This window comes from Anarhichas minor, unplaced genomic scaffold (assembly GCF_050575085.1).
Source record: "Anarhichas minor isolate MPS153535 unplaced genomic scaffold, ASM5057508v1 ptg000074l, whole genome shotgun sequence".
In the NCBI taxonomy this organism is placed as follows: Eukaryota; Metazoa; Chordata; class Actinopteri; order Perciformes; family Anarhichadidae; genus Anarhichas; species Anarhichas minor.
The window spans coordinates 6,912,659-6,924,707 of NW_027466520.1; the positions used below are offsets into that span (position 1 = coordinate 6,912,659).

The 12,049-nt window shown below is 44.5% G+C and overlaps 1 protein-coding gene across 1 annotated transcript; it reads right to left on the reverse strand.

Annotated features, from left to right (window-relative positions):
- Nucleotides 1-550: 550 nt before the first annotated feature.
- dlec1 (DLEC1 cilia and flagella associated protein) lies at nucleotides 551-11,734 on the reverse strand. Its single transcript, XM_076080530.1, has 38 exons — nucleotides 11,611-11,734; nucleotides 11,384-11,524; nucleotides 11,103-11,259; nucleotides 10,865-10,978; nucleotides 10,605-10,774; nucleotides 10,188-10,411; nucleotides 9,534-9,618; nucleotides 9,356-9,443; nucleotides 8,898-9,071; nucleotides 8,656-8,792; nucleotides 8,474-8,566; nucleotides 8,198-8,288; nucleotides 7,927-8,089; nucleotides 7,368-7,560; nucleotides 7,163-7,239; nucleotides 6,838-7,000; nucleotides 6,635-6,731; nucleotides 6,360-6,490; nucleotides 6,058-6,219; nucleotides 5,847-5,977; nucleotides 5,524-5,674; nucleotides 5,144-5,260; nucleotides 4,878-4,999; nucleotides 4,623-4,808; nucleotides 4,464-4,531; nucleotides 4,221-4,372; nucleotides 3,946-4,061; nucleotides 3,786-3,856; nucleotides 3,323-3,543; nucleotides 3,014-3,172; nucleotides 2,792-2,914; nucleotides 2,584-2,678; nucleotides 2,353-2,437; nucleotides 2,020-2,217; nucleotides 1,756-1,917; nucleotides 1,473-1,623; nucleotides 841-958; nucleotides 551-748 (listed from the first exon to the last, which is right to left on the reverse strand). The coding sequence occupies exons 1-38, from the start codon at nucleotides 11,692-11,694 to the stop codon at nucleotides 634-636; spliced, it is 5,085 nt and encodes a 1,694-aa protein (XP_075936645.1). The 5' UTR covers nucleotides 11,695-11,734; the 3' UTR covers nucleotides 551-633.
- Nucleotides 11,735-12,049: the final 315 nt, after the last annotated feature.

A 12,049-nucleotide genomic window follows, 5' to 3' on the forward strand; every position in this document is an offset into this window, starting at 1 on the left:
ACAACACTAGAAAAATGCATCCAGCGTCAGTCATCAAACAGGCTTTCCTAACATTCTTCTCCTGTATTTTCCTGTTCTGAAAAGTGTCTGCCGGGCTCATCACATGGTGTCCATTTATTGGACAGTAGGGGAAGACTAGAAAACAAGATACTGTGGTTACAAAGAGTGATTTGAAACATCTCTAAATAAGGGAAATCAGTGTTTTTTTGTTAACCCTTATACTTGCATGGCACTTAGCTAATGCTATTGCACCTTAGGTGTTAATACCTCTATGTAACATGTATAATAGCAGGTGATTGAGGACATTGCACTTCATGTGTCATAATAACTCACATTCATTTTTAACTGCATAAATCCTTCATTAATATGTAAACATACAGATTGAGTGATTGTAATTCAGTGAGGGTTTATCGTAAATCAGGGCTCATCATATTAAATGTATCATCTTGATAGAAAACCTCCAACAAGTTCATAGTTTACTTATTATTAAAAGCACGTTTATACGTAAATAAAGTGACGGAGACCTGACAAGTTGTTCTTCATATTTATTTACATTCTTACAAAAGAACAAATAAACAAGTTGATTTCAGGAGAGCAGGTGGCGTTTGTGTGACTGTGATGTTTTAAGGACTTCTAGTTCGCCCAGTACACTTCATCAAAGGATCCTGTTCCCTGGAGCTGCAGAGTGAGGGGGGTCTTCACCAGACGGGGCTGGATTACCACGATGGCCCTGAACTCTCTGTCCTCACTAGAACACATAATCGTAGTAAAATGTTAACGTTATATAAGCTTCTCATAAACCCTGTGTAGACATTGTGATGGCGGTCTGTGGTTTGTTACCTGGGAGTGAAGCTGATCTGGAGACACTGGCTGCCGCTGGTGACGTGGCGCTCCTTCGACCTGGGAGACCAAAAGTCTGGTGTCACTCTGAACACACGGGAGTCTCCTTCATCTGACTCTACAAACACACACACACACACACACACACACACACACACACACACACACACATTGAAACACACAAGACAATTACAGGTTGATCAGCTATGTGAACGTAATAATATGACTCATAATTGACACTACTGACGTCATCTCATGTTGTGACAATATAATTATTGCAGCAAACAAAAGGAAATCATATGTTAAACACTCTCATTACATGTAATTGACTAACTGGGCTACAAACTGGTTTTAATAAGGAAGATGAGTCAGACACCCAGGCCTCAACAACAAGGCTTGTCCGGGGCAAGTAAAATGCCACGTCGGGCTAGTAAATCTAGAAATGACGTTTTACCCAGACACCAGATATATATCATAATTGCCATTCCAAAAGCACTGCATGTGTAAAACAAAAAAGCATAATTCCAGTCAGTTTAGTCAAGTTGTGCATAAACTAAAGACCCAAACAAATCCCAGAGCTAACGTAAGAGCGATGATATAGACAACAACACAGAAGACAGTTCAGTAGATACCTGTAACTGATTTCCAGTCAGTGTGGGCTCCGTGTCTGTAGAGGATGACTTCTATTATCTGTGTCTGCCCCACGTAGCAGAACCCAAAGTCGACGCTGTCACTGGACAGACGCATTGTAACGAGCTCCAAATGGGCACAGAGAGGCACTGTCTGCACAGAGCAGAGAAGAAATTAACTTTGTGAGGTCAATTACCTATAAACATGCATAATGACTTGTGTTATATCATTTCTTTTCTCCTCTTTGACGCATTTCTACCGTTGAGCTTCACGACAGTGTCTGACCTGCAGGCTGTTGTTGCTGTAGTGAATCAGGAGGTTTTGCTGGAAACACAGCTTCCTTTCCTCTCTTGCACGAAGGATCAGCGTCACCCCAGGAGGGACTTCCTCGCCTGCCTGGTCTGCATGATCCAGAAGGGACAGGGAGCAGTGGAAGGCCACCTTCACCTGGTATTCACAGCAAAAATACCATACAACGAGCTGTTAAGAATGACAAGATAACGGAACATTTTGTATTATCCAAAACATGACCGACTCTCCTCATCTCACCTGCATGCTTTGTTGTGGGTGCAGCACCAGAGACTGGCTGTCTCCAGTAGGTGGGTTACTGGAGGTGCTGGTCCGGACTCGAAGCTGCTGCTTAAGCACTCTAAAGGGAGGCTGAGTCCCCAGTCTGAAGTGTAGGGGCATTTCTGAGTTGTTTCTCAGCTGAAAGGCCCGTTCGGTGTCAAATTCACGAACTACCACCTACGGAGCAAAACAACCAGAAAAGCGACCACTGACTGGTCTGAAATACTGAACACCGTTGGGATCAATACATCATGCATGCACTTCAGTGTGTCAGAGCACTTTTGATTAGTGTTGTTGATTTCTCAGACCGACCGTCTCGGATTTTGTCTTCAGTAAATCACCGGCTGAGGCATGAAACTCCAGCACCCCCCCGTCCTCCTCTATCTGCACTATCAGCCTGCAGCAACATGGAGCCAAGGGGAAGATATGAAAGGTAATCAGACCACCTCTTGTCTAACCTCAGCTCATTTTCAGTTAGGAAACATAGACAGAGTTTGGATTCATTAGGGATTTTGGGGACTTGGTATGACTGTAATTGCTTACACTGCAGGCTTAACGACTGCAAGTAGATCCATTCTGACAGGCTCCAAATCCAAACCCTGAGCTCTTCCAACTTTACCCGGGACACAGGCAGCCATCTGTAAACACAACACAATAATAAGGGAATTTAGGTTGCGTCAGAGTCATCTCCTGTGTGCCTTTTCCAGCATTTCAAATTGAAAGACGCTGTTTAGCGTGTTGAGCCTGTTACCTCGGAGTCTAGACTCATGAAGCCCAGAGCCAGGCCCACACATCTGGACTCACAACCTGACCCGGAAAGAGTCAATGGAGTGAAAGACACATGGATGGTGCTGCTGCTCTTTGCTCGAATCACCTTGAGATAATCAGCAGAAAAAGATAATACGTCGTTATTCATATCGCTAAAAGCAGAGTGGTAAAATGTATGTATGTAGCTAAAGTCTTATCAACGTACTATTTGCCGGGGTGTGATGCAGTATGGGTAATCCGAGAGGTTGCCCACATGAGGTCTGATGTGAACAGAGAAGAGTTTTTTCTTTGCAGGAGAGGGATAGAGACATGTTTCCTCTTCCTCACAGTCATCCTCGGATACACATGCCTCCCCTTCCCCGCTCTGAAATCAATAGGATGAAGCCGCTTTGAGCCAATGAAATGTGGGTTCACTCACTGGCATCGTAGCCACAATAATTTCCCAGAGGCATCGTCATAAAAGTCATTAAAGTTTATGTTCATGTATCCGTGTTGCGACGTAAAATGGACTCACGGTCATGCTACGGAGGGAGGAACTCGTCCCCTCAGAACCTCGGGTCGTATTTCTTTCCCAGGCTGTTTGAACGTTCCCACCAGAAATCCCTAATGCTCCACTTAACACCTCGTTGCCATCAGCATCTTTAACTGGAAAGGCGTCTCCACATGCCACCACAACGTCCACCAGTTTATGGTCATTCTGATCTATGTTGTATGTTTCCCAGTCCATGCGAATATCTGGTGGCAAAGATTTAAATGAGATAACTTTATTGAAGTAGTCAGTCAGAGTCAGAGAGGTCACAGGAGACTACATATAAAAAAGACGTACTGCTGCAGGAGTCAGACTAACACACAAACAAACATATTCCAAGTGGAGACATTGGTGTATCTCAGGAACGCTTTCCAGTTGTTGGCTCTGAAGTAAACATGTGGAGCATTATGGGTATTTGTAACCAGCCACTCTACACACTTTCCCTTACCAAACATGGTGGGATTGTTGATGCGAAAAGAACGAGACACCGTGTCCCCTCCAGATACATGAGTGCCAAACCTAATGGTGCAAACAGGAATGTCAAACTGATATAGATATAATGCCATCATTAGTGTGTTTTAATTGGAGAGAAGGACAGGAGAACAGACTGTGTTATTGGTCCCTGGTTCTGGTTGTCTGGGCGTGGGCCCATCATTTGGAAGTAGAGTGGGCAGCCAGTCACCGTCATCTGCACGGGAATGAGCGTGGGCTCGAGGTCCCCCACCTACGGGGGGGGGGAATTAGAAATTAGGAATTAGATTTCAACATTATTCATCAGTCTGCAACAAAATGAACAGGATGTCTTTGAAAAATCTTAATCTTACAGTAGAAAGTAAGTTCTAATCCTTAAATATCTGTTACACCCCATTGCATGGCATCGTACTTTGCATATGAGGTGATCTCTGTATTCGCCCCACATGTCCGTGTAGGCAGTGACGTCCACAGTCTGGGTCTCAAAAGGTCCCAGCATCCCAGAGTCTGGTAGGACAAAGAAAGCGGCTCCTTTCCCATGAGCCAGCAGGCTGCTCACACACTCTGCCGATAGATACGGGAAGTTGGAGTGTGCACTCAATCTGCTTGATTTGAAAAGTGTGTGCCGTGCGCACTAATAAAAAGTTAAGCTTACCCTTGAGGGCTTTTTCTTCTACTTTCTGAGCTTGAACAGAGTGAAGCGGCTTCTTGACATATGTCACTCTGCGATTAAAATGCAGCGGGCGTCACATCTGCAGTACAGCAAAGTCATTCTGTGATCCATTATTCAGGTTAGTGAGCTAGCTCCCCTTACCTTTTCTCTGACTGCTTCTTTGGCTTTGAGGCATGGCAGGTGAAATAATCCGCCTCTATGATAAAAGGGGCAGGGATAGCAGTTTGATTGGTTATCAATAACTGCTTAGTAACGGCTCTGTTCAAAACGACGTCATCACGGAAGTCAAGCAAGAGTGTTGAGGGGCTCTCGTCATCTGGAGGAGAGCTAAAGGCAAAGAAAAGTTAGTGAAGCTACCAGGTGGTTAGATAATAGACTTTAAGCCAAGGTTACTACCAGACACTGGGCAGTGAGTAGGACACACTGAGTTTCTTGGTTTTGGAAGCCATGATGCCAACAACAAGAGGAGAGCTCATCCCCTGGACCTCACAGAGAGCAGCTACCTCAGTCAGATCCAGCTGGACAAAAGACAAATATATGAAGGATAATGATTTATATACCAGTTGTAACTGTACCGTGTCACTGGGGAATAGGTCACAGTAGAGGAGCTAATTACGCTCTTACTTTAGTTTCACTGGGACTTTAATAACTTTGGTACTTACATCTGTGTGGGAGATGAAACGAACTGTGATCTCCAAACTGGCATTAGGTCCCAGAGTGCCAGAAGAGGGGTCAAAACTGGCTGTACACAGTTCAGCCTGTTTACCCTGGAGCTGAGCCTGGTGGGGGAAATGTAAAACTCAGATCACCGAGTATTAACTGTCATGAAAGACGTCTTAATTTGACCTATTAGAAATAAAAAACTAAGATCACATGTATACAAACAGCCTTACATATGATACGGATGAAGCACCGCAATCATTCAAACGGACCAGGGGCGTCTAACACGATGGCAGCATTCATTGCATCGTTCATTCTTCTCACAGTAAATGAAGTGGTGACAAAATGAAGTGGTGATAAAAATGAAGCGATGCCAGCGTACCATCCAGCTGAAGTGTGAAGGCAGCAGGGTCTGGTTGAAGAGAGTGACGGTTGCCTCGGCAGGAACTCCAATGTAGAGTTCAGAGAAGAGCAGCTCGCAGTTCAGCAGACACACCTGTGGAGACTGCACATCTGCTCGCACCGACAAGTGACTGCAACAAACACACGCAGGTAGTGTTGCTTGTTATCAGCGGGACGGAACGCTGAGTAACATCATTATTGCTGGGCTGGTCCCTCTGCACAGACCTTCCTTTAATTAAGTACAGCGGTTATTTCATCTCAAAGAGAGGAACAGTGAACTTGTATGCAGCTGAGCATCATTACCATCCCGTTCCATTCTCCACTGTCAGCTCCAGCTCTGTTTCATATCGCTGGCAGAAATGGGGACTAAATAGCACATCTACACTGCAAGAGGCCAACGGGGGCAGCACACCTCTGCGTGGTTCCACTGAGATCTAAGCGACAGAGATTCATATAGATTTAATGTTATTTTTATCACAAATGTTTTGCTGTATTATTGTCCAGTGTACAGCACCTGTGTGTCCTGGTGGTCCTGCTGACTGTTAGGCCTCTCCTCCAGTGTCCAGGAAGCCTCCAGATGGGTAATGTTAGTGAAGAGCAGAGTGGTCTGTGCCTGCTCCCCGAGCTTCATGAGCCCAAACTCCACACTGGGCACACTGAGGGTCACTATGGGACCCTGGCCGAAGTCAAACAATGCACATAAAGAGGTGACAGCTCACAGATAAACTATACTCTAGGAATATCACAGCAACAAATTAGCATTGTGGAATAGAAAGATGTTAGCCATTTTGTGATGGTGTTAAGATTCATTCTTACCTTAAAACAGACTTCCACGGCCAAAGTGACGGGCTCGTGGCGGTGCTCTATGTAGCAAACCAGACTGGTCACAACCTTCTCCGGTTTCCCTCCACTCAAAATCAGGTCGAAATCGAAACACTCGTTTTCCTCTTGACCCACAAAGGACAGATCAATCAACAATGAACTAATACATCAACTACATGAAATGGTGTTTACAATTCATAATGTACAAGTGAACCTAGTTAAAAGGAGGATTATTTCTGTGTTATTCTCCATTGTACTGTGTGACACACCTATGCTACCAGCAGAGGGCTCTACTTCAATTATGTGGCTGCTGCTGCTCATTCTCTCCCATTGAAAAAAGATGCGGGTTTTGCTGTGGTTCCACATCTGAAACACACAAGACACAGACACAACCATGGATAACTGTAATTGTGGTAGAAATATAATATCTGTCATGTATAGTTAACATAAGGAAAAAGTGACTTAATATAACCTTGAAATGCCTGCGGGTGGTCGAGCAAATAGAAATCTCTCCGGGGATAACAACAGCATAGGGCTCCAGCAGGACCTGGTACGGCTCTGTTGATCCCTTGACCTCTATCTCCATGACTATGACATCGCCTACCTTGGACCCAGTGCGCACGGGCTGAAGGACACTAGATGTACACACACACACACACACACACACAATCCAATACTTTGTTAGATGAAGTGTGCTGAACATGCTGTGTGATCTCAGTTCTTTGGATGTGTCGTGCTGGGGTGTTATTTTTACATACACTTCTACCACAGTGCATACAAAGTCACAGGAACTTTACCCGTTGTCAGTGGGCTCTGGTGGCAGATGGGGAACATCCCTCAGGACTAAGTGACAGACACTGTGGCAATCCTTCAACTTAAGAAAACACCAACATCACATTAATTAAGTGTCAGCTTTTAGCTTCCAAACAGGAGACTCATAATGTAAGACATACTGTGTTGTAAACGTATTGTTTTCTGTTATGTATTTGGAGTCCTTTGTACTTCTTTAGGGCAGAAGGTGAATAGAAACGCTTGATCCTGGCAGGGGGGTAGAACTCCAGTTCGGGGGCTGACATGGAAAGCATCGTCTGTGGCCAGGTGGAACTGGAGGTGGGAGGGCTCTGGGGTTTCCCCTGGAAGGAATGGGTGCAGGTTTGGCTTCATGATCTGCCAGTGGAAAGGCAGCTCCAAGTGGCTTCAGCCCCAGAGAGAGAACGAGAGAGAGAGAGAGAGAGAGAGATTTAATGTGATATGTAATGATCCCCGAAGGGAAACTCTTCTTCTACTTGTGTCGCTGAGCAGGATCAACGACGGAGCCGCAGGCCTGGGTCTCGTAGTTAATCAGCACTTAGTTTCTCACTCGAGGACACAATTACTCTGTTAAATCCTGCCAACACTAGGGGCTTGAATCCCAGTGCTCCAATTTAAGAGGTCTCCCTTCTTACTACGTTATCCTCTGGCCACAAAGAGCACACGTGTTGTTTGTACTTGTGAAGAGACATGACATTAACTATACTATTTCATGCTTCGTAGTGATGATAAATGAGAGGGTGAGGCTTACACGTTGTTTCTAATGATGAGTTGTTTCTGCTGCACAGAGTGAGGGTTACACGGGCTGAAACGGACAAAGTGCTCTGCAGTGAGGTCACGCACCTCTCCCACCACAGGAGGCTCCTTCTTCCCAGATACAGATGCAAGCTCAAGTGCAATCAGCTGGCCCTCACCTGGGAAACTCACACATTATACAGACAATGGACAAATTGACTTGGACCTTACAATGGACACATTCAAAGTCACATTTTACTAGTTTTCTGATCACTGAAAAGATTCACCTTCAATGGAAATGTCTTTCACCTGGCAGTTGTCACACACAACAGTGAACACCTGACAGCTCCTCTCAGCAGTATTGGGGAAGAACACCACCTGCAAACCCACACACACACACACACACACACACACACACACAATTATTTGAAGCACACTGAGAATTTATAGGACTGAATTTCTATTCAAACACAGTTAGCTGCAGAGAAGTGAAACCTGCTGCTTCTAACCTGAGAAGCCATTGCATCTGCATTTTTTTCCCTTTACCTCCATAACACGCTCACCTCCACTACAGTGGCCTCTCCTGGCTGCAGCGCAAAAAGAGACGGGCTGACTGCAAAGGGTGGCTGCTCAGAAAAGTGCGCTCTTGCCACAGACTATATAAAGAAAAAGAAAAAAACTTTTTATAAATATTGGATGTAAAACAGTTCCTGTATCTTAGATAATGTGTCAGATTGATTTTTACCCTGAGGTTCGAGGCTGGCCACTGGTTCTTGGGGATGATGCAAAAGGTCCCGGCGCTGAAGCTTATATTTTTGCACAAGAACTCAACAAATTTGACCCCTCCGATCAGACAACAACCACAGTCCAGAACTCTTGGTACTGCACAATAATTAGGGGGAAATATCAATAATGCATGACCGATTAAAGTACACTCATGAGCATTGCAACAACAACGGTAGGTTGGTAGATTCTTATGAGACTCACGTGTGAGTATTGGAGGGGGTCTTCTGGCTACGATGGGCACCCAAAATCGGTGTCCAGCAAGGGTCTCCACCGTTATGTAGTCCTCATAGTCCACCAAGGAGTCTGGAGCGAAGCGCACTGTGTACTTACAACTCATCCCTGGGGCAACAACACCACCCTCACCAGGGAATCTCCCTGCCAAAACACATCTTAATATCATTCCTACATTGCACTATAAGTTTCTAAATTCACTTGTGTGCTATTTATCTTCTTATAGCGTTTGATACAGTAGTCGGTGCTGGTGTTCACTTACGGGATTGCAATATTAAAACAGGAAATCACCTGATAGCATTCCAGAGATGTATGACTATATTCGACAAAACTCCTGCATGCCTTTTTGATACAGTCATGATGTCCTTACTATCAACAAGAACAGGAATGAGGAAGTTGTGTAATCCAATCATAAGAAAAAGGCTCACCCAGGCCAATAGAAAAGTAAGGAGTGGTAGGAGGGATGACTCGGACAGTGCGGCTCGCAGAAGTCAAGTTTTTCAGCTCTAGGGTAGTCTAGAACGGGAAAGGGCATTATCTCATTGAAAAACAGTTGGTAGTTCTGTGTGAAATTGTAATTGTTCCGTGTAAGTTACTCAGACGTACCTCATAAACACGTCCCACACTGTAGTCAGTGAAAACCACCTCTGAAGGTTTTGCTAGAAAGGCTGGGACAGGATTTTCAGTTGAGCTTTCAGGGAGGATGAGCACAAAAACAACACCTGATTATTCTGTCTGTTCTCAACAAAGACGCTCTCACAGGAAGTGGTGAGCTGGGTTAACGAGTTCCGCCAGCACTGAAATCTACGTCAAAACCACAAAGCAAGCATTTCTGATTTTGCTTTCTATATATATCCACAGGCAGAATATAAGTCAGCATGTCTCCTCTAATGCATACTTGGCTCTCATTGCAGGTTGTGGCTTGTTTCACCTTCAGATAGGCTGCTAAGAATCAGTCCATCTGCAAATGTAATGCCTTTTTTTTCCCGCACAGTTGGTGGGAAAAGCAACTCTGGTTCCCTGGGTAAAAGGGGGGTTGTGCTCGATTGATTTGAGGAATCATTTTGGGAATTGTTAAGTTGAAGATGTATGGATACAGCCTAGGGTTTCTACTGTGATAAGGCGTATGTAATACGTAACTGCAAGCTTGGCACAAGACATTTATACCCACAATATGCAGCAACCACAACAATTTTAAAAGGCAAAAAAGATGAGCATTTACTGTGACAAGTGCCCTTCTGCTCGGCACACTCCGGGTACCTTTGCTTCTCCATCCCTTTCCTTTCACGCTCCATCTTCCCCACTTTTGTTCTGGGACGGACGAGGGATGTGCCACCCGGCTGTGCATTGGGAGGAAGGAAGCGAGGATTGCGTAGGAAGTTGTGGGAATCTTTGAGCTTCTGAAGTTTTACCCGTCCCTCTGCTCGATCCTTTGCGCTTGGCTCACCCTTCCACTTTGGTCTGGGTTTGGTCTGGTCGGGCCTCTGAAACATAGTAGTAGAACACTGATGTTTTCAGTTTTCAAAACTCAGAGGAACGCCTGTTAATAATGCTCTTTTTATGTCCATGTTGTCTTCTTTTATTCAATTAGTCTACTGTTTCAGTTGATTATCTATTCATTCAAATGTAGGCATTCTATTCTTGTAATCAAAAGGGTGTAGGCTTGTGACTCCTCACCTCCCTGGGAGTTTTCTTCCTCTTTGGGGTATCTGAGCTGGATTCGAGAGTCAGGCTGCGATCTGACTCATTCTTTTCTGGGCTGGGCATTAGAGTATAACCGTCATCCTGAGGCTCCCTGGAGATGTGCATGGTGTAGGCGATGGTAGGTTTGGCAGGATTCGATTTTACTGACAGGAAAGGAATAAGTTAAATATTGAGGGGAAAAAAACACATTGGCTATGAATAATTTAAGATGAATCCAAAAGAGGGTCATGTACTTGGTGCTGGTGGTCTCACTCTGGGTTTTTGTGTCGATAAGTAGTCCTGGGGGGAAATCAGGTTGTTCATTTTGAGAAGATCATCGTCTACACACCAGGAAAAGGCTGATTGGACTGAGAATAGACATAAGAAATAACATCAAATAACATCCCTGTTGGTATATTCAAAGTAAATACATAGATATATTTTTACAACAGTATAACATAATATCAATTCATGACAATGTTTCCATCACACCTGTGAGGATGCCCCGGTGATCACGAACATCTCCCATCTCCTCTTTCAGTCTCTCATAGGCCCGGCTTTCTTTGGCCGCAGCCCGAGCTCTGGCCTGAATTATATGACTCTCCAGCATGTCGGCCTCTTTCATACTCCGGCTGTATTCACAATGAGCCTTTGTGATTGAAAATAAATGACATATTTCATGAAATACTGTACGATTTCCCATATTGACTTTAAATTAAGAAGCATGCAGAGCAGTTTGTTACAGTGTTAGATACACTGTGTTGTCAGGTCACCTGTTGGAGCTCCTCAACATATCTGTCATGGAAGCTGCTTCGTCCATTCTTTGTCTTCATGAGGTTGGACAAAGTGTCTTTCCCAATGATGTCTCTTGTGTATAGGTGCTTAAAGGTGCTTGCTAACACATGAGAAATGTCCTAATAAACAAGACAGAGATGGTTTAAAAACGTAAAGTCAGTTAATCGTAGGTTAGTTAAGTGTTCTTAGCAGCAGGTGTTCATACCTGTGACTTTCCTGATGCAAGTCTGTGACTATCCACAGACGGATCAGGTCGCGATGTTTCCCTTGTCTCTGGTTCTTCTCGCATGGTGCAGGTGTGCCACTCACGCAGCTAATTACGATTAAATATGCGTCAACGTAATTCCAGGTATAGCTATAAATTAGTCAATTAGCGTAAAAACAACGTCACAACCGACACGTAGCGTTAGCCAGACGAGTTCCACGCATAATTAGCCTTCCTGACATAACCTATAAACATAGTTCAGCTTGCTAAAGCTGTGGATACAAGTTAATGTTGTTGAAGTCCTTCTGTGCTCGCTGCTGTTCCGCCATACTTGTGTACAGTTGCCGTAGCAACAGCAAACGGTACATCATCCGCTGTAGACAGTCCACTCCAGGAAGGAGATCACAGAAAAAGACACGTTATTTCCCTGTAAAACAAA

Excerpts from the sequence above, each read along its gene's own strand:
- dlec1 (XM_076080530.1), bottom strand. The coding sequence starts at position 11,694 with ATGCGAGAAGAACCAGAGACAAGGGAAACATCGCGACCTGATCCGTCT. Across the intron at positions 3,173-3,322 it reads CCTCCCTCCGTAGCATGACC|AGCGGGGAAGGGGAGGCATG; the intron begins GTGAGTCCATTT and ends TATTGATTTCAG. Across the intron at positions 2,915-3,013 it reads GCATCACACCCCGGCAAATA|GTGATTCGAGCAAAGAGCAG; the intron begins GTACGTTGATAA and ends GATTATCTCAAG.